This window comes from Pristiophorus japonicus, chromosome 4 (genome assembly GCF_044704955.1).
Source record: "Pristiophorus japonicus isolate sPriJap1 chromosome 4, sPriJap1.hap1, whole genome shotgun sequence".
NCBI classification, from domain to species: Eukaryota; Metazoa; Chordata; class Chondrichthyes; family Pristiophoridae; genus Pristiophorus; species Pristiophorus japonicus.
In genome coordinates, this window is record NC_091980.1 from 210524262 (window position 1) to 210549044 (window position 24783).

Genomic DNA, 24783 nt, shown 5'->3' on the forward strand with positions numbered 1-24783 from the left:
CCCTAGGGATTTTTTTGTTTAGCTCTCTTATAGTCTGTCTAGAATTTCCATCACATTTACATTGAAGTCATGAATTCTACTCGGGTTACTACTAACGTTTCCTCAAAGCTGCGTGGCCGCACAGCTCTCTGCCGGCTTTTTCAATGTTAAGTTTTGCGCTGTGAATGGGCAGCGCAGCTCCTTAAAAGGGCCGGGCACTCAAAAAGAATTAGGGGGAACATTGTTTACCACTACTTGGGAAAGGCATGTTTCTATGTCCTCCCTTGCGAATACTTGGAGGAAGTAATCATTATACATTATGAAAAATGAATATCAATATTAATATTGCAAAGAAATTGAAACCTCCTCTCCTCCTTCCCAATTGTAACAATCCAGATTTTACTTGCTTTCTTCAACAAATGTTACTGTGACAAAAAATGAAGAATGTAGATTACTTGTTGGATTATTTATAGATTTTTTTTTTTCTTGCTAGCTGTTGTGCACAGGGTAATACTGATTACTGCTACCTGCAAGCTACATGAAATATTGTACAGTCTGGGATGCAAATGAATCACTTCAGATCAGTGGCTGTGGCTCAGTGGGTAGGTACAAATCCCACTCGAGGCTGGAGCACAAAATTCTAAGCTGCCACTCCAGTGCAGTGCTGAGGAAGTGCTGCACTGTTGGAGGTGCTGTCTTTCAGATGAGACGTTAAACCGAGGCCCTGTCTGCTCTCTCAGGTGGACGTAAAAGATCCCATGGCACTATTTCGAAGAGCAGGGCAGTTATCCCCGGTGTCCTGGCCAATATTTATCCCTCAATCAACATAACAAAAACAGATTATCTGGCCATTATCACATTGCTGTTTGTGGATGCTTGCTGTGCACAATTTGACTGCCTCGTTTCCTACATTACAACGTCTAAGGTCATGAAAGGAGCGACATAACTCCAAGTCTTTCTTTTCTTTTCTTTTTATTATTCCTTAGAAGTATTTATTGACACTTTTGTGATATTGCTTTGAATTTAGTAACCGTGACATTTTGGTCTGGCACAAATGGACACACTTCCTTTGCATGACAACCTGTGAATAGCTGTTAATGTAGTTCGAAGAGATACTTTTGCCTAATATCATTTGCTTTAGTATATCGTCAAAGAATTGTGTGTGATATATTTAATGCTGACTTTATGCCAGCCAGCGGTAAGTCTGAAGCCGGCAGAGGCACTAAGCTAAAACAGGGGCTCTATGGTTACATTTCGTCATATCAGAAGCAAGTTTGTTTCAAAGATTAGTTTTATTTTGACCAATAGTGCAAGAGAAGCATCTCAGTCGTTTTGACATTGAGACGAACAGTAAAGTTTGTACGTAATTATTGCAAATATACTATTGTACTAAATATTGCTTATTTACCAGTTTAAAGTTAAATACATTTGTCTCTTGGTTGAGCCTTTGTATGATAGGGTGTACATTCATTGTCTGCCAGTGAACAGGTCTGCAGGGAAAAAAGTTATCTGTTTGGCCCCTGGGTATCACTATATTTACCCAATAGGATTTTTTTTCACAGAAAAGGGTCAATTAAAAAAGAAAACCACATTTTATCAGATTTTTCTGCAGAGCCCTGTATGTCAATCATTTTTTCATCAATTGTAGATATATTGGGGGAAAATTTAGCCCCCCCAAAAAAACAGGTGGGTTGAGGTCAGTGTTAAAAAAACTGAATCCCGACCACAACCTGTCTACTTCTGGTTTTAGCAGAGGCGGGATGGGAAGTGGGCAGCCAACCCACTCCAAGGAGATAGGTCGCCCATTTAAATATTATAATGAGGCGAGTGCGCCCCAGATTACAAATTCAACTCTGGCTGGTTGGATTTCTCAGACCTCAAGGGAACCCGATAGTAAGTAAATAAGGCGAGGACTGCCGAATCCAGGAAGTAAGTTCCTTTACACTTAACTGCTGGAACCAGCGTCCCTGTCTCATCCCCCCACCGCCAAGGCCTCCGACCAATTTGGGCTACAATGTTTGCTGCAGAGTGAATAACATGACAATCCTGTAGTTACACATTGCTGAGAAAACATACCATTAACAAAAGTACAGAACTTCCCTTCATAAGATATTCATATACAAGAAAAGCCATTCAGGACAACTTAATGTATTCATCCAGCGGTCTCCTAAAGTGACCCCCATTGCAACACCCTATTGTTTCTTCAATGATTACAGGTTTTTTGCCTACACTACTCTATCTGGAATCTTATTCCACGTGTTGCTAACTCTGCAGAAGAATTTCATGATCTCTCTCTTAAAATTACCGTTTACTAGTTTAAAACCTTGTTATTCTCCCCACAGTGGATTTAAAGTAATATTCCATATTTACCCTTTCCATTTTCTTAACGATCTTATTTACCTGTATCAGATCACTTTTTAGCTTCCTCCTTAATAGATCGAAAAGCCAAAGTTTCAATCATCATTTCTCATACATCAGACCCCTCACACTAAGAATAAGCCTCATGACATTTCTCCACATTGTGTCAAGTGCTTCAATGTCTCCAGGATCATAGAATCATAGAAGTTTACAGCACAGAAGGAGGCCATTTCGGCCCATCGTGCCCAGCGCCAGCCAACAAGAAGCTATCCAGCCTAATCCCACTTTCCAGCTCTAAGTCCGTAACCCTGCAGGTTACAGCACTTCAAGTGCACATTCTAGTACTTTTTAAAAGTGGTGAGGGTTTCTGCCTCCAACATCCTTTCAGGCAGTGAGTTCCTGACCCCCACAACCCTCTGCATGAAGAAATTTCCCCTCAAATCCCCTCTAAACCTTCTACCAATTACTTTAAATTTATATCCCCTGGTTATTGCCCCCTCTGCTAATCCTTCGGACAGTTCCGTTGTGGGACAGTCACTGGACCCAATGCGGAGATAGGACAGTGGGCGAGGGGTGGGAAGAGAAGAAAAATACTAACCCGCCAAAGAAAAAGCAATTGTCCTCCAGCACAATTTCATCAAAAATTAGAGCCTCTTCATCTATCACGTACGCAGTCTTGGAATGGCTGGTCCCACGAGACACTCTTCTTGGCCAAACATTTTTGGCTCAAAAACTCCATCAATAATCGCAAGGCACCTCTACCTTCTTTCTGACAGGTACTTGTGGACAGAGTTGGTGAATTACGACATCGACTGCCTCCACCAGACGCAGCAATCCCTCTGTACCCAAGGCTACTTGCGAGAGTCTTGTGACACTTGATATCGCTGGAGTGATGCTGACTCTTGGTACGACTGGCAGGAGGAAGAGAGAGATGCAGAACTGGCAGAGAGATTGAACACTGGTTTGAACAAGGTGTCTCTTGTAACCAGAACTAGAAAAAGTAGTCAAGGTGTGGGCTAACAATAGAGTTTGATCATGACTTCCACTGACCTGTATTCCACTGTTTTGGCTATGTAGTTCAACATTCTACGCTCTGTTGATTGATACTCTGCATTGGTTGTATAGGTTTAGTGTTGAGTCCATTAAGAACATAAGAGATGGGAGCACGAGTAGGCTATTCGGCCCTTCAAGTCTGCTCCGTCATTCAACAAGATCTTCTACCTCATCTCCACCTCCCACACTATTCCCATATCCCTTGATTCTCCCAGTATCCAAAAATCTTTCGATCTCTGTCTTGAATATACTCAACGACTCAGCATCCACAGCTCTCTGGAGTAGAGAATTCCAAAGATTCACAACCCTTTGAGTGAAGAAATTTCTCCTCATCTCAGTCCTAAATGGCTGCCCCCTTATTCTAAGACTGTTGCTCCTAGTTCTAGACTCCCGAGCTAGCGAAAACATCCTCCCAGCATCAATCCTGTTGAGAATGCATACTGAAAATGTATATTGAATGTATACAGACATTGAAGTTGAGAATGTGGGAAATATATATGGACACTAAAAGCTAACAAAGGATTCATGGAGGAATAGCCATAAAAATCTCAGACTGGAGACTGCAAATGTTACAATACTGACACAGCTTGCAAAATAACTTCAAGGTCTTATTAGATCATACCACTAACCTGAAACATTAACAGAAGAAGAATAATGGGTCTTTGTGTAAAAACAGACCATACTGAGGTCGGCTTATGAGTGGACAAAGGGAAAGAGGGATCAAAGGGAATAGGCTGAACTAGGATGTCACTCTAATTGTATCTTGTTATCTTTTACCGAAAATGTATAACCGTCGTGCCTTTACAATGTAACGTCACTTTGTCCGTAGGAAGTGGGTGCGATCTATCAAGAAAGCATTCCTTCTGTCTGATAAAGTCCCCGGCCGGTGTTTGAAAAATAAAAGCTTGCTTTGTTATAAGCAACAACGGTGTTCGACTCAGTGAATTCGCTGAACCAGATTGAGGGAAAAGAATCCACATTTTACACTGTCAAGCCCTTTAAGAATTTTATATGTTTCAATGAGTTCACCTCTCATTCTTCTAAATTCTAGGGAGTATAGGCCAAACCGACTCAATTTCTCCTCATAAGACAATCCCCATATCCAGGGATCAGCCAAGTAAACATTTGTTGCACTCTTTCTCTAAGGCAAGTATATCCTTCCTTAGGTAAGGAGACCAAAACTGTATACAGTACTCCAGCGAATGTTACGTGATCTCACCAAGACCCTATATAATTGTAGTAAGACGTCTTTACTCTCGTACTCAATTCCTTTGTAATAAAAGGCTAACATACTGTATGCTTTCCTCATTGCTTGCTATACCTGCATGTTAACATTCATTAGTGTACAAGGACACCCAGCTCCCTCTGAATAGCAACATTCCTCAGCCTCTCAACATTTAAAAAATATTCTGCTTTTCTATTTTTCCTGCCAAAGTGGATAACTTCGCACTTCTAAACTTGATATTCTATCTGGCATCTTCTTGCCCTCTCACTTAACCAGTCTAAGTTCCTTTTCAGCCTCTTTGCGTCTTTCTCACAGCTTGCTTTCCCACCGAACTTTGTATCATCAGCAAACTTGGATACATTGCACTCGGTCCCCTCATCTAAGTCATTAATATAGATTGTAAATAGCCATGACCCAAGCACTGGCAGTACTCCACTAGTTACCGCCTGCCAACCCAAAAATGACCTGTTTATTCCTCCTCTCTGGTTAATAGACAGAAAACAATCATCAATCAATGCCAATATATTACCCCCAATCGCATAATTTTGTGTAATAACCTCTTGTGTGGCACCTTATCGAATACTTTTTGAAAATCCAATTACACTGATGTTCGCAGAGTGATGACAGCACAGTGTTCAGTGCCATTCGCAACTCCTCAGATAATGAAGCAGTCCATGCCCACATGCAGCTAAACCTGGATAACATTCAGGCTTGGGCTGATAAGTGGCAAGTAACATTTGCACCACACAAGTGCCAGGCAATGATGATCTCCAACAAGCGAGAGTCTAACCACTGCCCCATGACATTCAATGGCATTACCATAGCCGAATCCCCCATCATCAACATCCTGGGGGTCAGCATTGGCCAGAAACTTAGCTGGACCAGCCACATAAATACTGTGGCAACAAGAGCAGGTCAGAGGCTGGGTATTCTGCGGCAAGTGTCTCACTTCCTGACTCCCCAAAGTCTTTTCACCATCTACAAGGCACAAGTCAGGAGTGTGATAGAATACATTCCACTTGCCTGGATGAGTGCAGCTCCAACAACACTCAAGAAGCTCGACATCATCCAGGGCAAAGCAGCCGCTTGATTGGCACCTCATCCGCCACCTTAAACTTTCACTCCCTCTACCACCGGCGCACCGTGGCTGCAGTGTCTATCATCTACAAATTGCACTGCAGCAACTCGCCAAGTCTTTTTCGGCAGCACCTCCCAAACCCGCGACCTCTACCACCTAGAAGGACAAGGGCAGCAGGTGCATGGGAAAACCACCACCTCCACGTTCCCCTCCAAGTCACACACCATCCTGACTTGGGAGTATATTGCCGTTCCTTCATCATCGCTGGGTCAAAATCCTGGAAGTCCCTCCCTAACACCACTGTGTACCTTCACCACATGGACTGCAGCGGTTCAAGAAGGGCAGTTAGGGATGGGAAATAAATGCTGGCCTTGCCAGCGACGCCCACACCCCATGAACGAATAAAATAAAAGATACAACCTCAAAAAACTAACAGATTTGTCAAACACGATATTCCTTTAATAAAACTGTGTTGACTCTGCCCAATCCTAATATGATTTTCTAAGTGTCCTGTTACCATGTCCCCAATAATAGATTCTAGCATTTTCCCTACCGATGTCAGGCTAACTGGCCTATAGTTCCCTGTTTCCTCTCTCCCTCTATTCTTGAGTAGCAATATTGGCTATTGTATGCATGCACATATCTGTCTTCACTCTTGTAGCAATCACACTGCATGTGCTGCTGAAGGTACTACAGAAATCAAGAGGATAGATGTGTCAAATAGTCTGCCATGCACACACAAAAATAAAAATCAAAGACTGGACGTTGGGTCCAGAACATCAGGGATATTAGTGTCAAACCATGCAGACTTGTGAAACTTGACTCTTCTGACCTTTGCCAATTCATCTATGCACTTGCAAAATTTTGCTTTCCTATTTGCATACAGCTGAAGGGTGAATAATCAGACTGCTTCAGCTACAGAAACAAGAGTATTCCTACTTCTTTAGTCTGTAAAGACAGCGTTAAATATGGATAATATGCGGAAAGCCCATAAAGCAATTCCTACTTTATGTGCCAAAAACAAAGCTCCACTGTTCTCTTGAACATTGCCTTTTGAAGAACATTAATGTTGCGAGCAACGGTGCTAAATAAGTTTCCAAAAACACTTAAGTATTGGTTGGACTTTTTCCTTCCAATTTGAAGATTCTGTGGAAGTGAAATATTACTTGAAATAAATGCTACTGAATCCTGAAAAATGCAGAGCTATATTTCCCAGGAATTTTCGGGATTTAACAAAGATAGAACAGGAATGTTAAGTTACAACGGAATGTTTTGATGCCGTATGCAGTTATCCACCCTCTACTATATTTTGTATGCTTGGCTTGCAGAGGTCAAACAAGAAAGACCATCACGGATGCAAGCAAACAACGTGTTAGTTATTAATTAAAATATTTGCAGAATAGACCATTGAACCCCCAAAAAACTGTTTGTGCGAAGGATCACGGTAATCACAAAATACGCGATAATGCCCGATTTGCAAGTTTTCCTCTTCGAGACGAGAGTGTGTAACTACTAAATGATTATGTGCGTAAAAGCTGTTCGAGATGCGGGGAGATAACAGAGAAACATGTAACAAACCGAAAGCCTGTGCAGTTGTAAACAAAATAGTTTAAAGTAGTACGTATTGGGAGGTATACAGATTATCGCAACTTCCGTTATAGTTGGCGCATTGTTTACACTCGCCGGGGTTGAATTTTCTTGTTTGCAGCCTAGACTTGGTCCTTTAAGTGTTACCTGACAGTTGCATGTTGAGAACATTCCGCGAATTCTCATTTACTTTATGAAAGACAATTCTGTACGTTTTGAAAGGGAAAATAAAAATGCTTACTACAGAAAGCACTGGTAGAGGGCTGAGGGTCAAACTGCCGGTTGGTGGTCTCTGCCATCGAATGATCGGGCTCCTCAGAAGAACAATGGCCATTCCGGCATTCAACCCTTTGACTGACATCGGAGCGCGGACTGCTTTGCTCCTCTTTGATGTCCTGCGACTCGCTGGGCGTCGCGAGTGCGTCCATGGCGACGGGCCGCTCACTGGCGACCCGGGAGCCGAGCACCGCATCGAGCTGCTCGTAGAAGCGGCAGATCTTCCTGCCGCTCGCACTGCAGCCCCTCTTAATGCTGTCCTTGGCCAGCGTGTATTTCCTCTTCAGCCCCTTGATGCGGATGCGGCACTGCTCCGGGGTGCGGATGTAACCCTGGTCCAGCAACTGCGAGGAGATGAACTTAAAAACGTGGCTGTTCCTCAGCTGCTCGTCCAGCGCCGTCTGCACATTCTCCTCGCTCCAGACGGCGATCAGCGCCAGGGTCTCGGCGTCCGACCACAGGGCACCGCGCTCAGACCGCACTTCTGACATCATTGGAAACCCAGCTCCCGGCGCCCAGCGAGCCCCCCGCACCACACAACAAAACCACCCCGCTCCCTTCACACGCAGCTCCGGCGCGGCGAGGACCAATGAGACAGCAAAAGAAATAAAAACAAAACAAAAAGCCCCTGCAAGGTTTCAACAAACGGCTCACATGAAAGGCCCCTTCAAATTTGCCCCCTCTGAGAACCATGGGTAGACGCCGACGTCCTGACGACTTCCGGCGTTCGCGAGAGGCACGTCAACAGCGCGAGCGTTTGACTGCTGACCGCGGGGGAAGAGCAGCGCGATTGATCGTTGTTGTTGGGCTCGGTTTGTTTATCTATCCGTGATAATGCGGGAGGCTTTAAAAAATACATATATATTGATATAAAAACATATCCGTCTTTTGTTGTCTTTTTATAGGTTGTCGCGTTTTGCTGACGTTGTAAAGAAGCGCGGCGGCGCGAGTCCGGCGGTTAAGCGGTCTGGGTCGCTCGGGGACTGTGGGTCAGATCTGGATCGGGTGTCGGGGACTGTGGGTCAGATCTGGATCGGGTGTCGGGGACTGTGGGTCGGGTCTGGGACGGGTCTCGGACTGTGGGTCGGATCTAGGTCGGGTCTCGGGGACTGTGGGTCGGGTCTGGGTCGGGTTTCGGGGACTGTGGGTCGGATCTAGGTCGGGTCTGGGGGACTGTGGGTCGGTTCCTGATCGGGTCTGGGTCGGGTCTCGGGGACTGTGGGTCGGGTCTCGGACTGTGGGTCGGATCTAGGTCGGGTCTGGGGGACTGTGGGTCGGTTCCTGATCGGGTCTGGGTCGGGTCTCGGGGACTGTGGGTCGGGTCTCGGACTGTGGGTCGGATCTAGGTCGGGTCTCGGGGACTGTGGGTCGGGTCTCGAATGGTCTGGGTCGCCCGCAGCGGATTTCGGATGGCGCAATTGTGCGGAGCCTGGCGGCGCTGGCCGGTAGCTGCAAGTCCGGCCTGGGCAACTCATCTGCTGCGGTTCTGGGTGGGTATCAGCTCAAGGTCCCTCCCAAGTAACTGGTTCAGTGGGCTATTCGTGTCCGGTATAATCATCAACGACTTCCTCCAACCACTGTCTGTCCCACCTGTGACAGAGACTGTAATTCCCGTATTGGACTGTACAGTCACCTAAGAACTCGCTTTTAGAGTGGAAGCAAGTCTTCCTCGATTTTGAGGAACTGCCTGTGATGGTGAATCATCACGTAGTGTGTTTAAACGGGCAGCGCTTGTCATTTTAGCATCGTCTCCACTTGATCACAATTCACTCGCCCATCTCCAGGTTAAAGTATTTAGTGAACGCTGATCTATTTTGGGGGTGGATATGGTGGTGTATGCTTGGGAAGGTCGTTCGTTTAGTTCTGGAATATGTAAATTTACCGATTGAAAAATGAATTTGTGCACAGTGAATTCACGTTCAATCGGATAAGTTTCATACGCAGTTACCACAGGACAAATTCGGCACTGCGCTTTGGTAGTCAACTTTTCTAAGCTCATGGTGATGTTTGCGGTCAATGTGGTTCCATATGCATGTTAGTTGTGATAATACATGACTTCTTTGAGAAGGTTCTATTAAAAATAATTAAGATTGAAGAGGTAGACACAGCTATGGGGACCAAAAATGATCCTTCATTGAGTAACAAAAATTTATATTCCTTATCTGGTGTCTGAATGCTATTGTCTATACTTTCTGTCCAATGAAAATATGATATCAATAATCTAAATTAGTCTTATTGAAGATATTGAAGAAATATCTGGCTTTTAATCATTTATCCAATGAGGAACTGAACCATGAGAAAATCTACGTGAAGTCAGCTGAGCAGCAGTTGGAATGCTTTAATAGACTTCTGCTCCCATAACCTAGTGAAGGGAAGATTGACCAGGAGTCTTGGTTGATATCTGGATACTCGTATTGGAACCATGTGGATGTTGGGAGACAGCACTGGGCTTGGTTGTGATGCTCTTTGCGGTCGAATAGCCTGTGGCTATTCATTGTTGAGGTGGATCACTTGAAAATTGGTCAATTAGAGGAAGTATCTGACAGTCTGAGACCATGTATCACTGAGAAGTCAACACATTCAAGAAAGGAGGGATGAAGCAATCTGTGTTCCTTAAATAAAATTGTTAGGTTTGAAGCAGAGTTGCGAAAGTTGGAGTCAGCGTCACTGGCCTGGAGTTTCCACTAAGGGTGGAATCGGCACATTGCACCCAACACTGCACCAGTTTTGCCAAGGTGAAGTTATACCCAAGTTGCCGCACAAATCTATTAGCATAAACCACACAATTTTCCACTAAGCAGTGCAATCAAGCAGCGTAATCGAATCGTGACGAATGGCATCCTCCAGCATCACAAAGAGGAATGGGATTGACGAGAAAAGACCCATTCAACTTTTTAAACTAACTGATTTGTGCAGCAGCAGGGCAGATCAATTGAGTGATTATCTTTTTAATTGGCTTCAATTGACTACTGGTCAGGTCATTAATGCTGGATTTACGTGACCACAGGTGTGTGTGTTCCTGAGAAACTCTCTTAGGAGCAAGAATCTGGATGTAATGTGATGTCCCCTGTCCGAAATGAGTGCAATCAGTGGAAACTCTTATTTCCAATCTTGGGGTGTGGTCAGATTCGTGGGCAGGAACTGCTTCGGGCGAAGGGACTGTTGAACAATAAAACACTGGATACGTGAGCGTAAAGTAGCAATTATGGGTGCAACTCACTTGCGCTTAAAATTCCTTTTAACTTCTGCGCAATTTGATTTCATTCTGCCAAGATTAAGCTGTTATTTGGGCATAAATCATGCAGAACATTCAGACTATGTTTACTCTGGAATGCAGAGTGCATTGTTTTTTTTAAAGTCTCATGCAACATCACTTACAGATGCAGTTACAATTGCACTTTCCAAAATTGGTAATAGTTTAGCCCTTTTATATGTAACTTTAAATTTTAACTTTTAATGAAAACCTCTATTAGCTGATGTTTTAATTAAGAAATGCATTCTCCTATTTATGCAAAATAAAGTCTTCAGGATCCACTGCAGAATCAGTACAGGAGAGACAAAAACGATTGATGGCTCGGGGACTTCCAAAGAAAAAAGTGATTCCAGGAGTGAAACAGGTTATTGTTGTAGCCTCAGGAAAAGGAGGTGTTGGAAAATCAACTACTGCAGGTACAAAACTTACTGAATGTGAATTGCTTCATTTGCAAACTGGGATTTAAGAATTATAAAATTCTATATGTGGCAATAGTATTGCTGCTATAGCTCTTCTGGCATAGATTTCAGAATTACAGTAAACTTACTTGATTCTCGTACATCAACATTGAATCATTCCCTCATAACTAAATTAAAATGCAATCTAATTGTAATGTGGTTGTCTTGCAGTACAACAGATAAGATGACCAATTTCCTCTGGTGGTCATAAAATTTAGCAGCTTTCACAAAACTACCTGAAGCAGTTTCTTAAATGTCAGATAGTAATTTAAAGCTGGTAGGTATAAATTAAGCCAGTTAGTTTGTTGAATAGACATTTAATATTTGTCTGGATTTCTACCACAGTATGTAATTCTAAAGGTCACAAAAATGATGTGAAATGTAGCTGGGGGTTGATTATTCCAGATGTGAAGCACTCTGCTGTAATGTATTAATGGAAAAAATTGGATTGCAGCTTAGTATTAAGTTTCTTTTTTCTACTTTTTTTACATTTCCCCACAAAAGCTCTGCTGCTCTGTGACCAGCTGTAAAACAGTAGATCAGAGGCATTTGAGATGGGGGTCTGGAGGGGAAATTTAGATATCTAAAGAGAAAGGTCAATGTAATTGAGCAGTGTAGCGATTGGTAAAAATAAGCAGAGTGTGACAAGAAGGGACAGAGTAAAAGGGGGTAAAAAGTACACTTGAGTAAGAAACATAAGGGAATTAGGAGGTTCTGAGGAATTGGGAGTTCCTCTGTCTTACGGTATGGATTGTAATATTGACCGATTATATAAAACTCGCTTATGTATGTAAAGCACGCTCATACACTTGCTTACATTTGGGTTAAGAGGGAGGCAGCAATGCCTGATGGTTAATGAACCATCATAAATTGCCAACACTACATTGACCCTTTGCACAGGCAGAAAGAAGATGAAAACATACTCCAGTACTGAATAACAAGGGCAGTGGAGAATGAACAGCCTAGAATGATAGCATACCCTGGGAAGCAAGGTCAATCAACACATGAGAAACTGAGGCAAAGTTGAATATATTCCAGAAGGATGACACCATGGGAGATGGACAGGTGAGGGAGAACCACTCGGCTAGGCTGACATATAAAACGGAAAAGAGTGACTAAAGTAAATGTTGGTCCCTTAGATGAGAAGGGGGATTTAATAATGGGAAATGTGGAAATGGCTCAGACCTTAATTATTTTGCTTCGGTCTTCACAGTGGAAGACACAAAAACCATGCCAAAAATTGCTGGTCACGGGAATGTGGGAAGGGAGGACCTTGAGATAATCACTATCACTAGGGGGGTAGTGCTGGACAGGCTAATAGGACTCAAGGTAGACAAGTTCCCTGGTCCTGATGAAATGCATCCCGGGGTATTAAAAGAGATGGTGGAATTTATAGCAGATGCATTCGTTATAATCTACCAAAAATCTCTGGACTCTGGGGAGGTCCCATCGGATTGGAAAGCAGCGAATGTAACGCCTCTGTTTTAAAAAAAAAAAAAAAGGGGCAGACAAAAGGCAGGTAACTAGAGGCCGGTTAGTTTAACATCTGTAGTGGGGAAAGTGCTGGAAGCTATCATTAAGGAAGAAATAGCGGGACATCTAGATAGGAATAGTGCAATCAAGCAGACGCAACATGGATTCATGAAGGGGAAATCATGTTTAACTAATTTACTGGAATTCTTTGAGGATATAACGAGCATGGTGGATAGAGGTGTACCGATGGATGTGGTGTATTTAGATTTCCAAAAGGCATTCGATAAGGTGCCACACAAAAGGTTACTGCAGAAGATAAAGTTACGCGGAGTCAGAGGAAATGTATTAGCATGGATCGAGAATTGGCTGGCTAACAGAAAGCAGAGAGTCGGGATAAATGGGTCCTTTTCGGGTTGGAAATTGGTGGTTCGTGGTGTGCCACAGGGATCGGTGCTGGGACCACAACTGTTTACAATATACATAGATGACCTGGAAGAGGGGACAGAGTATAGTGTAACACAATTTGCAGATGCCACAAAGATTAGTGGGAAAGCAGATTGTGTAGGGGACAGAGAGAGGCTGCAAACAGATTTAGATAGGTTAAGCGAACGTGCTAAGGTTTGGCAGATGGAATACAATGTCGGAAAATATGAGGTCATCCACCTTGGGGGGGGGGGGGAGAAACAGTAAAAGGGAATATTATTTGAATGGGGAGAAATTACAACATGCTGCGGTGCAGAGGGACCTGGGGGTCCTTGTGCATGAAACTCTTTTTGGAGTTTATCTGGAAAACATAAAACATTAATCGGTGCCACCCGACCTGGATGACACACCAGACATTTACAAGGCCCCTTTTTTTTTTGTGTTTTTCTTTTTTTTTTGGCACTAAAATCACATTTTTTCCTCCAGTGCCCCCTATAAAAGGGGAGGGGGACACTAAAAGCACCGGCAATTAAAACAAATTAAACTTTAAAACGTAAAATCAAATTAAAATTTGGTTGCCGGGTGCGATGATGCACTCCAGTCCCTCCGGTGCCCACCTCTCGCGGAAGGCCGCGAGCGTACCGGTGGACACCGCGTGCTCCATCTCCAAGGACACCCTGGACCGGATGTAAGAGCGGAAGAGAGGCAGGCAATCAGGTTGAACGACCGCCCGCTGCCTGGACCGGCTGATGGCACCCTTGGCCGTGCCCAGGAGCAGTCTTACGAGGAGGCCCTCGGACCTACCCGCTCTCCTCCGCACAGGGTGCCCAAAGATCAGGAGAGTGGGACTGAAGTGCAGCCAGAATTTCAGGAGCAGCCCCTTTAAATAATGAAACAGGGGCTGCAACCTCGTGCACTCAATAAAAACATGGAACACGGACTCCTCCTTGTGCATGAATCCCCCAAAAAAAGTTAGTTTGCAGGTGCAGCAGGTAATCAGGAAGGCGAATGGAATGTTGGCCTTCATTGCGAGAGGGATGGAGTACAAAAAGCAGGGAGGTCCTGCTGCAACTGTATAGGGTATTGGTGCGGCCGCTCCTGGAGTACTGCATGCAGTTTTGGTCACCTTACTTAAGGAAGGATATACTAACTTTGGAGGGGTTACAGAGATGATTCACTAGGCTGATTCTGGAGATGATAGATTGAGTAGACAGGGTGCTTTGCTCATTGGAGTTCAGAAGGATGAGCGGTGATCTTATAGAAACATTTAAAAATAATGAAAGGGATAGACAAGATAGAGGCAGAGAGGTTGTTTCCACTGGTCGGGAAGACTAGAACTAGGGGGCACAGCCTCAAAATACGGGGGAGCCAATTTAAAACCGAGTTGAGAAGGTATTTCTTCTCCGAGGGTTGTGAATCTGTGGAATTCTCTGCCCAGGGAAGCAGTTGAGGCTAGCTCATTGAATGTATTCAAATCACAGATTGGTTAAAAATCAATCTATCAGGGAATTAAGGGTTATGGGGAGCAGGCGGGTAAGTGGAGCTGAGTCCACGGCCAGATCAGCCATGATCTTATTGAGTGGCGGAGCAGGCTCGAGGGGCTAGATGGCCTACTCCTGTTCCTAATTCTTATGTTATCTTATGTTAGTAGGCCAAATCGGTGGTTTTGTAGGAGGGTCGCGCAAATCGAAAAATCGTATAACTGTGCTTGTAGAACTCTTGTACTTTGAAGTGTTCATCAGAATATTTCCCGAGCATGTTTGAATAAAACCGGTTAACTGAGGTTTCGTCTGCGTGATTCCGTGGTCGCTATACAATACGGGCAGGTGTCGATTCCTTATATCAGGGAGTCCACCTTGAGAAAGAGAAGTCTTTTTACCCCAACAGAGTTTAATAGTAGCAGTGCAGCAGAGAATAAGGTCAAAGTGGGGAATAATGGTTAAAAAAAATTAAATTAAAGGCTCTTTATCTGAATGCATGAAACATTTGTAACAAGATAGACAAACTAGTGGCACAAAGAGATAAATGGGTTTGATCTAATAGCCATTACAGAGACGTGGTTGCAAGGTGACCAAGATTGAGAACTAAATGTTCCAGGGTACTTGATGTTTTGAAAAAGCAGGCAGAATGGTAAAGGATGACATCGGGACAGTAGAGAGAAAAGATCAGAAAGTAGAATCGGGATGGGTGGAGATGAGGAATAACAAGGGGCAGAAAACACTGATGGGAGTAGTGTATAGACCCCCTGACAGCCATACCTTTGGACAAAGGTATGGCATTAGATAAGCAGTGACTAGCATTTAAAGAAATATTTCATAATTCCCAACAAAAATGCATTCTATTGAGAAACAAAAACTCTACAGGAAAAGTGATCCATCCGTGGCGAACTAAAGAAGTTAAGGATAGCATTTGTTTGAAAGAAGCTTATAATGTGAAAAATTAAGCCTGAGGTTTGGGAGAGTTTCAGAAACCAGCAAAGGATGACTAAGAATTGATGAGGGAGAAAATAGACAGAAAACTAGCAAAAGAGTAGCAAAAGTAAACATTGGTCCCTCAGGGGCTGAGTCTGGAGAAATTATTATGGGGAATAAGGAAATGGCAGAAGCGTTAAGCAAATATTTTTTTATTTATCTTCACAGTTGAAAACGCAAAAAAGCATATCTAAAATGGGGTCTAATGAGAGTGAGGTATTTAATGTAATTAATATAAGTAGAGAAAAAGTACTAATGAAACAAATCCCCTGGATCTGATGCCCTGCATCCTAGGATTCTAAAAGAGGTGGCTGCAGAAATAGTGGATGCATTGGTTTTGACCTTTCAAAATTCCTTAGATTCTGGAATGGTCCCAGTGGATTGGAAGGTAGCAAATGTAACACTGCTATTCAAGAAAGGAGGGAGAGAGAACACCAGGTTCTACAGGCCAGTGAGCCTGACATCGGTCGTCTGGAAAATGCTGGAATCCATTGTTAAGGAAGTGGTATCAGGGCATTTAAAAATTTATAATATGATTAGGCAGAGTCAACATGGGTTTATGAAAGGGGAATCGTGTTTGACAAATTAGTTTTTTTGAGGATGTAACTAGCAGGGTAGATAAAGAGGAACCAGTGGATGTAGTATATTTGGATTTCCAAAAGGCTTCCAGTAGGGTGCCACATAAGGTTATTGCACAAGATAAGGGATCGTGGGATTGGAGGTAATGTATTAGCATGGATAGAGGATTGGTTAACGTACAGAAAACAGAGTAGGGATAAACGGGTCTTTTTCAGGTGGGCAGGCTGTAACGAGTGAGGTGCTGCAAGCATCAGTGCTGGGGTCTCGGCTATTTACAATCTATATTAATGACCTAGATGAAGGGACCGAGTGTAATGTATCCAAGTTTGCTGACGATACAAAGCTAGGTGGGACAGTAAGCTGTGAGGGGAACACAAAGCGTCTGCAAAGGGACCGACTAAGTGAGTGGGCAGTAAGATGGCAGATGGAGTATAATGTAGGGAAATGTGAGGTTTTTCACTTTGGTAGGAAGAATAAATAAAACAGTTGTTAAATGGTGAGAAACTTTTAAATGTTGGTGTTCAGAGAGCTTTGGGTGTCCTTCTGCAAGAATCACAGAAAGCTAGCAAGCAATAAAGAAGGCAAATGGCATGTTGTCCTTTATTGCAAGGGGATTGGAGTACAGGTTGGACCTCCCCTATCGGAACTCCCTTATCCGAAACCACCCCTCGTCCAGGACCATTCCCGGCCACCGGGTGGCGCATGCGCAGAACTCTGACTTGAACAAATTGAAGTTTTTCCTCGCTGCCGACTCCTGTAATCGCTGGCCTGACCTCGCGATTTCCCCTCTTTTCCCCCCCCCCCCCTGCAAAAACCCCCATGATCTCTCTGCCGCACAGCCAGCCCCGCGATCCCCTTGCTCAGTACTTGTACCATCAAATTTAACATGATCACCCCTCGTCCGGAAGAATCCTTTATCCAGATCAGGCCAGGTCCTGAGGATTCCGGATAAGGGATGTTCAACCTGTATAAGAGTAAGGAGATCTTGCTACAATTGTACAGGGTGTGGTGAGACCACATTTGGAATACTGCGCACAGTTTTGGTCTCCTTATCTAAGGAAGGATATACTTGGATTGGAGGCGTGCAACGAAGGTTCACTAGATTGATTCCTGGGATCAGAGGGCTGCCTTATGATGAGAGATTGTATAGAATGGGCCTATACTTTCTGGAGTTTAGAAGAATGAGAGGTGATCTCATTGAAACATACAAGATTCTGTAGGAGATTGACAGGGTAGATGCTGAGAGAGGTTGTTTCCCCTGGCTGGAGTGTCCTAGAACTAGGGTTTATAGTCTCATGATAAGGGGTAATTTAAGACAAAGATGAGGAGGAATTTCTTCACTGAGGGTTGGGAATCTTTCGAATTATCTGCCCCAGTGAGCTGTGGAAGCTGAGTCTCTGAATATATTCAAGGCTGAGATAGAAAGATTTTTGGAGTCTAGGGGAAATTAAGGGATATGGAGATCCGGCGGGAAAGTGGAGTTGATGTTGATGATCAACCATGATCTTATTGAATGGCGGAGCAGGCTCGAGGGGCCCGTAGGCCTACTCCTGCTCCTATTTCTGATGTTCTTCTGTGAGATAAATCGCCCCGTGTATTCCTTTTCCATGTTGTGGGAGTGGGGGGATGCTTGGCATGTGTTCTACCACTGAAAATTCTCAAACTGGTAGACTAGTGTTAATTTCAAGTTCTGATATGTGAGTGTAGTATATTGTACTAACCTAAATTTACTTTAATTTCAGTGAATTTGGCTCTGGGATTAGCAGCTAACGATTTGGTAGGTGGACTTGCTTTTGGAGCAGAATTTTGTTAAAGCATTGTATAAGATGTAACTTTTGTGTGAAAGTTGATAACTGCACCATCATTTGCAAGTTAAATATATTTGTACTATAATTACTGCAGGTACAATTCTTTGTACTATTGTAAACTGCAATTTGCCACTCAATTATTCATTGCTGACAACTTGCCACAGCACAAAATTTATTTGAGAAAATATCGTGTTCAGGCTGCAACACTGAAATGTGATGGTCACAAACAATTGGTAAATCTGGGGTTGTGCCCACTCTTCCATTCTCCAAATGTATTGGATCACAAGTTTTTATTCATGAATCAATTTTAGAATTCAAAAGATACACCTCCTTCCTTTCTCTCCAGTTTGTCTGTAATGACCATTGCAATCATGAATCAGGTGTGTCTGTCACTTCACTCCGACTGCCTCAAGAAATGGGTTTGCTATATTTGGCTGATAAATGATGTATTAAATGATGGCCATGTTTTGCTCCTCCACTTTTTTTATATGCATTTAGAAACATAGAAAATAGGTGCAGGAGTAGGCCATTCGGCCCTTCGAGCCTGCACCACCATTCAATAATCATGGCTGATCATTCACCTCAGTACCCCTTTCCTGCTTTCTCTCCATACCCCTTGATCCCTTTAGCCATAAGGGCCATATCTAACTCCCACTTGAATATATCCAATGAACTGGCATCAACAACTCTGCGGCAGGGAATTCCACAGGTTAACAACTCTCTGAGTGAAGAAGTTTCTCCTCATCTCAGTCCTAAATGGCTTACCCCGTATCCTAAGACTGTGTCCCCTGGTTCTGGACTTCCCCAACCATGGGAACATTCTTCCTGCATCTAACCTGTCCAGAATTTTATGTTTCTATGAGATCTCCTCTCATCCTTCTAAACTCCAGTGAATACAGGCCCAGTCGATCCAGTCTCTTATCATATGTCGGTCCTGCCATCCTGGGAATCAGTCTGGTTAACCTTCGCTGCACTGCCTCAATAGCAATAACACCCTTCCTCAGATTAGGAGACCAAAACTGAACACACTATTCCAGATGATGCCTCACCAAGGCCCTGTACAACTGCAGCAAGACTTCCCTGCTCCTATACTCGAATCCCCTCGCTATGAAGGCCAACATACCATTTGCCGCCTTCACCGTCTGCTGTACCTGCATGCCAACTTTCAATGACTGATGAATAATGACACCCAAGTCTCGTTGAACCTCCCCTTTTCCTAATCTGCCGCCATTCAAATAATCTGCCTTCGTGTTTTTGCCACCAAAGTGGATAACCTCACATTTATCCACATTATACTGCATCTGCCATGCTTTTGCCCACTCACCTAACCTGTCCAAGTCACCCTGCAGCCTTTTAGCGTCCTCCTCACAGCTCACACCGCCACCCAGCTTAGTGTCATCTGCAAACTTGGAGATATTACACTCAATTTCCTCATCCAAATCATTAATGTTTTTGATGCTTTTCATGATTGTAATTAAACATTGTAAGATCACTGCTATATTAGAAATTTAGCCTGCGTTGGTTTACTGGAAAATACCTCATGTTTTTATTTGTCATGTTTGGTATTAACAGCTGTATATTAGAAATTCTGCCACCAATGATGTCAAAATAAGGCATATAGATCCATTTAAAAAGATCGACTGAATACACTATGTTAGGAAGTAGTGCAGTATGTCTACTTGAAATGAGCTTCCTTTTTATTTATAATGTATAAAAGAATACTGTAGTGGTGTAGTGAATACTGAAGGTGTGTAGTGTTCATGTGTATCAGCTCGGCATTGTATAAGTTATGTGATACAAGGTTTTTGACTTACTTTTTCCTCTCCTTGGAGGTTGCTTGCCACTACTTGTCCTCTTCTGGGAGGTGGGAACAGGGCATTCTTAAATTAAAGGGTTTTACAATGTAGCTCCTGACCAGGACTCGTGTCTGCAATGGCTCAGTTGGTAGCACCCTCGCCTCTGTCTGAAGGTTGTGGGTTCAAGTCTCACTCCAGAGACTTGAGCACAAAAATCTAGGCTGACACTTCAATGCAGTGCTGAGGGAGCGTTGCTCTGTCGGAGGTGCTGTCTTTTGGATGAGACGTTAAACCAAGGCGCGCTCAGGTGGACGTAAACGATTCCATGGCACTACTTCGAAGAAAAGCAGGGGAGTTATCCCTGGTGCCCTGACCAATATTTATCCCTCAATCAACATCACCTAAAACAGATTAACTGGTCATTGTCACATCGCTGTTTGTGGGAGCTTGTTATGCGCAAATTAGCTGCCACGATTTCTACCTCCATTATCGTCATCATAGGCCGTCCTACTGGATCAAGGAAGACTTGCTTCCACTTTTAACCTGTGTTCTTGGGTGGCTGTACAAAGCAATACGAGAACCACAGTCTCTGTCACAGTGGGGGCAAATAGTCGTTGAGGGAAAGGGTGGGTGGGACTGGTTTGCCGCACGCTCTTTCCCCTGCCTGCACTTGATTTCTGCATGCTCTCGGCGACGATACTTAAGGAGCTCAGCGCCCTCCCGGATGCACTTCCTCGACTTAGGGCGGTCGTTGGCCAGGGACTCCCAGGTGTCAGTGGGGATGTTGCACTTTATCAGAGAGGTTTTGAGGGTGTCCTTGTAACGTTTCCGCTACCCACCTTTTGGCTCGTTTGCCGTGAAGGAGTTCCGAGTAGCGCGCTTGCTTTGGGAGTCTCGTGTCTGGCATGCGAACTATGTGGCCTGCCCAGCAGAGCTGATCAAGTGTGGTCAGTGCTTCAATGCTGGGGATGTTGGCCTGGACGAGGACACTGATGTTGGTGCATCTGTCCTCCCAGGGGATTTGAAGGATCCTACGGAGACATTGTTGGTGGTATTTCTCCAGCGACTTGAGGTGTCTGCTGTACATGGTCCATGTTTCCGAGCCATAAAGGAGGGCTGGTATTAGTACAGCCCTGTAGACCATGAGCTTGGTGACAGTTTTGAGGGCCTGGTCTTCAAACACTTTCTTCCTCAGGCTGCACTGACGCACTGCAGGCAATGTTGGATCTCGTCATCAATGCCTGCTCTTGTTGATAGGAGGCTCCCGAGATAAGGGAAGTTGTCCAGGGCCAGGCTGTGGATCTTGATGACTAGGGGGCAGTGCTGTGCGACGAGGGCAGGCTGGTGGAGGACCTTTGTCTTACTGATGTTTAGTGTAAGGCCCATGCTTTCGTACGCCTCAGTAAATACGTCGCCTATGTCCTGGAGTTCAACCTGTGTGTGTGCACAGATGTAGGCGTCGTCCGCGTACTGTAGCTCGACAAGAGGTTGGAGTGGCCTTGGATTTGGCCTGGAGATGGTGAAGGTTGAACAGCTTCCCACTGGTTCTGTAGTTTAGTTCCACTCCAGCGGGGAGCTTCTTGTCAACTGTGAGGTGGAGCATAGCAGCGAGGAGGGTTGGGGTGATGACGCAGCCCTGCTTGACCCCAGTCCAGACGTGGATAGGGTCTGTGATGGATCCGTTGGTAAGGATCACGGCCTGCATGTCGTCGTGGAGCAGGCGGAGGATGGTGACGTACTTTTGGGGGCATCTGAAACTGAGGAGGATGTTCCATAGACCCTCGCGGTTGACAGTGTCAAAGGCCTTTGTAAGGTCAAAGAAGGCCCTGTGTAAGGCTGTTCCTTGCATTTTCCCTGCAGCTGTCGCACTGCAAAAATCATGTCCGTTGTGCCCCGGAGGGGACGAAATCCACACTGCGACTCCAGGAGGAGCTCCTCGGCCACGGGAGGAAGCCGGTTGAGGAGGACTCTAGCGACGACTTTCCCAGTGGCTGATGGCAGGGAACATAAGAACATAAGAATTAGGAACAGGAGTAGGCCATCTAGCCCTTCGAGCCTGCTCCGCCACTCAACAAGATCATGGCTGATCTGGCCGTAGACTCAGCTCCACTTACCCGCCCGCTCCCCATAACCCTTAATTCCCTTATTGGTTAAAAATCAATCTATCTATCTGTGATTTGAATACATTCGATGAGCTAGCCTCTGCTTCCCTGGGCAGAGAATTCCACAGATTCACAACCCTCTGGGAGAAGAAATTCCTTCTCAACTCGGTTTTAAATTGGCTCCCCCATATTTTGAGGCTGTGCCCCCTAGTTCTAGTCTCCCCGACCAGTGGAAACAACCCCTCTGCCTCTATTTTGTCTATCCCTTTCATTATTTTAAATGTTTCTATAAGATCACCCCTCATCCTTCTGAACTCCAACGAGTAAAGACCCAGTCTATTCAATCTATCATCATAAGGTAACCCCCTCATCTCCGGAATCAGCCGAGTGAATCGTCTCTGTACCCCCTCCAAAGCTAGTATATCCTTCCTTAAGTAAGGTGACCAAAACTGCACACAGTACTCCAGGTGCGGCCTCACCAATACCCTGTACAGTTGCAGAAGGACCTCCCTGCTTTTGTACTTCATCCCTCTCGCAATGAAGGCCAACATTCCATTCGCCTTCCTGATTACCTGCAAACTAACTTTTTGGGATTCATGCACAAGGACCCCCAGTATTCCTCTGTAGTTGCCGCAGTCGGACTTGTTCCCTTTTTTAAAGACAGTCAAGATCACTGCATCTCTGAGATCTCCCGGCATGCTCTCCTCCCTCCAGATGAGAGAGATGTCATATATTCGCGCCAGAAGTGCCTCTCCGCCATACTTCAGTGCCTCAGCAGGGATTCCATCTGCTCCGGTAGCCTTGTTTTTTAGCTGTCTTATGGCTTTTTCTACCTCGTGCAGTGTTGGGGTTTTACTGAGGTGGTGGCAGGCAGCATGCTGCAGGATGGAGTCGAGAACACTCGAGTCAAAGGCAGAGTCTCGATTGAGGAGATCTTGAAAGTGCTCCTTCCAGCGGGCTCTGACTGCCTCGGAGTCCTTGATGAGTGTTTCCCCGTTCTTGGCCAGCAGTGGGGTGGGGCCTTGGGTGTGTGGACCGTAGGTGGCCTTGACTGCGATGGAGAGTCCTCGCACATCATGGCTGTCAGCCAGCTGCTGTATCTCCTGTTCTTTCTCCATCCACCACCTGTTCTTTAGATCCTGAGTTTTTTGTTGGACCTCAGCCTTGAGCCGTCTGTAATGCTACTTTGTTGCTCCCGAGTTGGGTTGTTTAAGGTTCAGAAATGCCGTGCGCTTGCGATGTATTAGCTCTTGAATCTCCTGATCATTCTCATCAAACCAGTTCTGGTGTTTCCTGATTGAGTGACCGAGCATCTCTTTGCAGGCACTGGTTGTGCAAGTCTGGAGGGCAGACCAAGCGCTGTGGGCATTCCGCGTCTCGGGGTCATCAAGGCATGCCAGGTTAGCTGTGAGGCGCTGACTGTATAGGGCTCTCTTAGTTGGGTCCTTAAGTGCCCTGGCATTGACTTTTTTTGCGACACTGCTTCTACTGCCCCCTCCGCTTTGGGGCTATGTTGTTAATGATGGATCGGATTAGGCAGTGGTCCATCCAGCAGTTGTCAGCTCCCGTCATGGCACAGGTGATGTGCACATCCTTGCGATCCCTGGCTCGGACGATGACATAGTCGAGCAGGTGCTTGGAGCGAGGGTGTTGCCAAGGTGCCTTGTATTTGTCCCTCTGGCAGAACAAGGCAGATGACAAGTTCATGCTCTAGACATTTTGTCAGGAGTAGGATACTGCTGGAATTGGCTTTCCCTACCCTCTCTCTGCCAATCACGCCTCCCCAGAGGTCTGTGTCCTTGCTGACCCTGGCGTTGAAGTCACCGAGGAGGATCAGTTTGTCGCCTGCGGGGATGCGGGACAGGGATTTTTCGAGGTTGGAGTAAAAACCCTCTTTGGACTCATCTGTTGCATCGAGTGTCGGGGTATACGCGCTGATGACTGTGGTGCACTGGTTCCGGGATAGGGTGAGTCGAAGAGTCATGAGGCATTCGTTAGCCCCGCAGGGGGGAGTGTCTGAGGCTCGTTTTTGATGGCGAAGCCGACTCCGTGGAGGCAGCGTTCCTCCTCCTGGTTTCCCTTTCCAAAAGAAGGTGTAATCTCCACCTTGTTCCTTGAGCTGGCCTTCCCCTGCCCGCCAGGTCTCGCTTAGGGTGGTGATGTCGATATCAAAGCGTTTAAGTTCCTGGGAAACTATGGCGGTGCGGAGTTCCAGTCTGTTGCTGTTGGGGTTGTCCATGAGGGTCCTGACGTTCCAGGTTCGGAACTTCATGTTAGAGGAGTGGAAGATGCCTGTGTGTGAGTTCTCTTAATGTGGGTTGGTTGTTGCGCACCGGCTACCACACGGGCTTAGCTGAGCATGGTCTTGGTCCAGTGGCAAGGGGGTCCAAGACGACTGGAGATCAGGCACTGCTGTGTGGGCCTAGTTGCTTATGGCGAGATGTTGGCCGCGGGCTTGGTGCTGGGTAGCGCCCTTGATGGTAGGTGGTCCAAGGCTTGGTTGGGGGCAGGCATTGGGAGGGTCACTGGGGTTCAGAGTGGGAGGGCAGGGGGTGGTCACAGCCATGTTACTCGCCACGTGCTGGAGGAGGAGAGGAGGCCAGGTCATTAGTGGAGAAGGAGAGGTCCGGTTGTCGGGGAAGTGGGGGAGGGCCAGCCGATCCGGTTGCTGTTGAGGAGGAGGTCGCCTGTCATCATAGGAAGTCCAGCCGTCCGTCGTGGAGGAGAGGCCCATCTGCCACTGCTGGAGGTGTTCCAATTGCTGCTGGTAGTGGGGGTGTGTGTGTGGAGGACCAATAGCCAGGCCCAGCAGGTCCAGTTGCGTCGCCTCCGCCTCCGGGTTAGGGTTTAAGGCAGGGATTTAT

At 45.4% G+C, this 24783-nt stretch overlaps 2 protein-coding genes across 5 annotated transcripts in view; one reads left to right on the top strand and one right to left on the bottom strand.

Moving 5' to 3' along the window:
• The window catches only part of LOC139263254 (myb/SANT-like DNA-binding domain-containing protein 2), a 56054-nt gene extending 47820 nt beyond the window's left edge, over positions 1 to 8234 (bottom strand). Inside the window, exon 1 of the mRNA XM_070879048.1 lies at positions 7522 to 8234. Within this exon, the coding sequence (XP_070735149.1) occupies positions 7522 to 8050 (529 nt within the window). The 5' untranslated portion in view covers positions 8051 to 8234. The remainder of the gene's footprint in view (positions 1 to 7521) is intronic.
• Positions 8235 to 8734: 500 nt separating this feature from the next.
• The window catches only part of nubpl (nucleotide binding protein-like), a 54617-nt gene continuing 38568 nt past the window's right edge, over positions 8735 to 24783 (top strand). For all 4 annotated transcript variants that reach the window (XR_011593072.1, XM_070879051.1, XM_070879052.1 and 1 more), the window contains exons 1-3: positions 8735 to 9046; positions 11078 to 11225; positions 17956 to 17990. Coding sequence is in view for 3 of the 4 variants with exons in the window: in XM_070879051.1 (XP_070735152.1) it covers positions 8936 to 9046; positions 11078 to 11225; positions 17956 to 17990 (294 nt within the window). In the remaining variant the exon portion in view is untranslated. The remainder of the gene's footprint in view (positions 9047 to 11077; positions 11226 to 17955; positions 17991 to 24783) is intronic.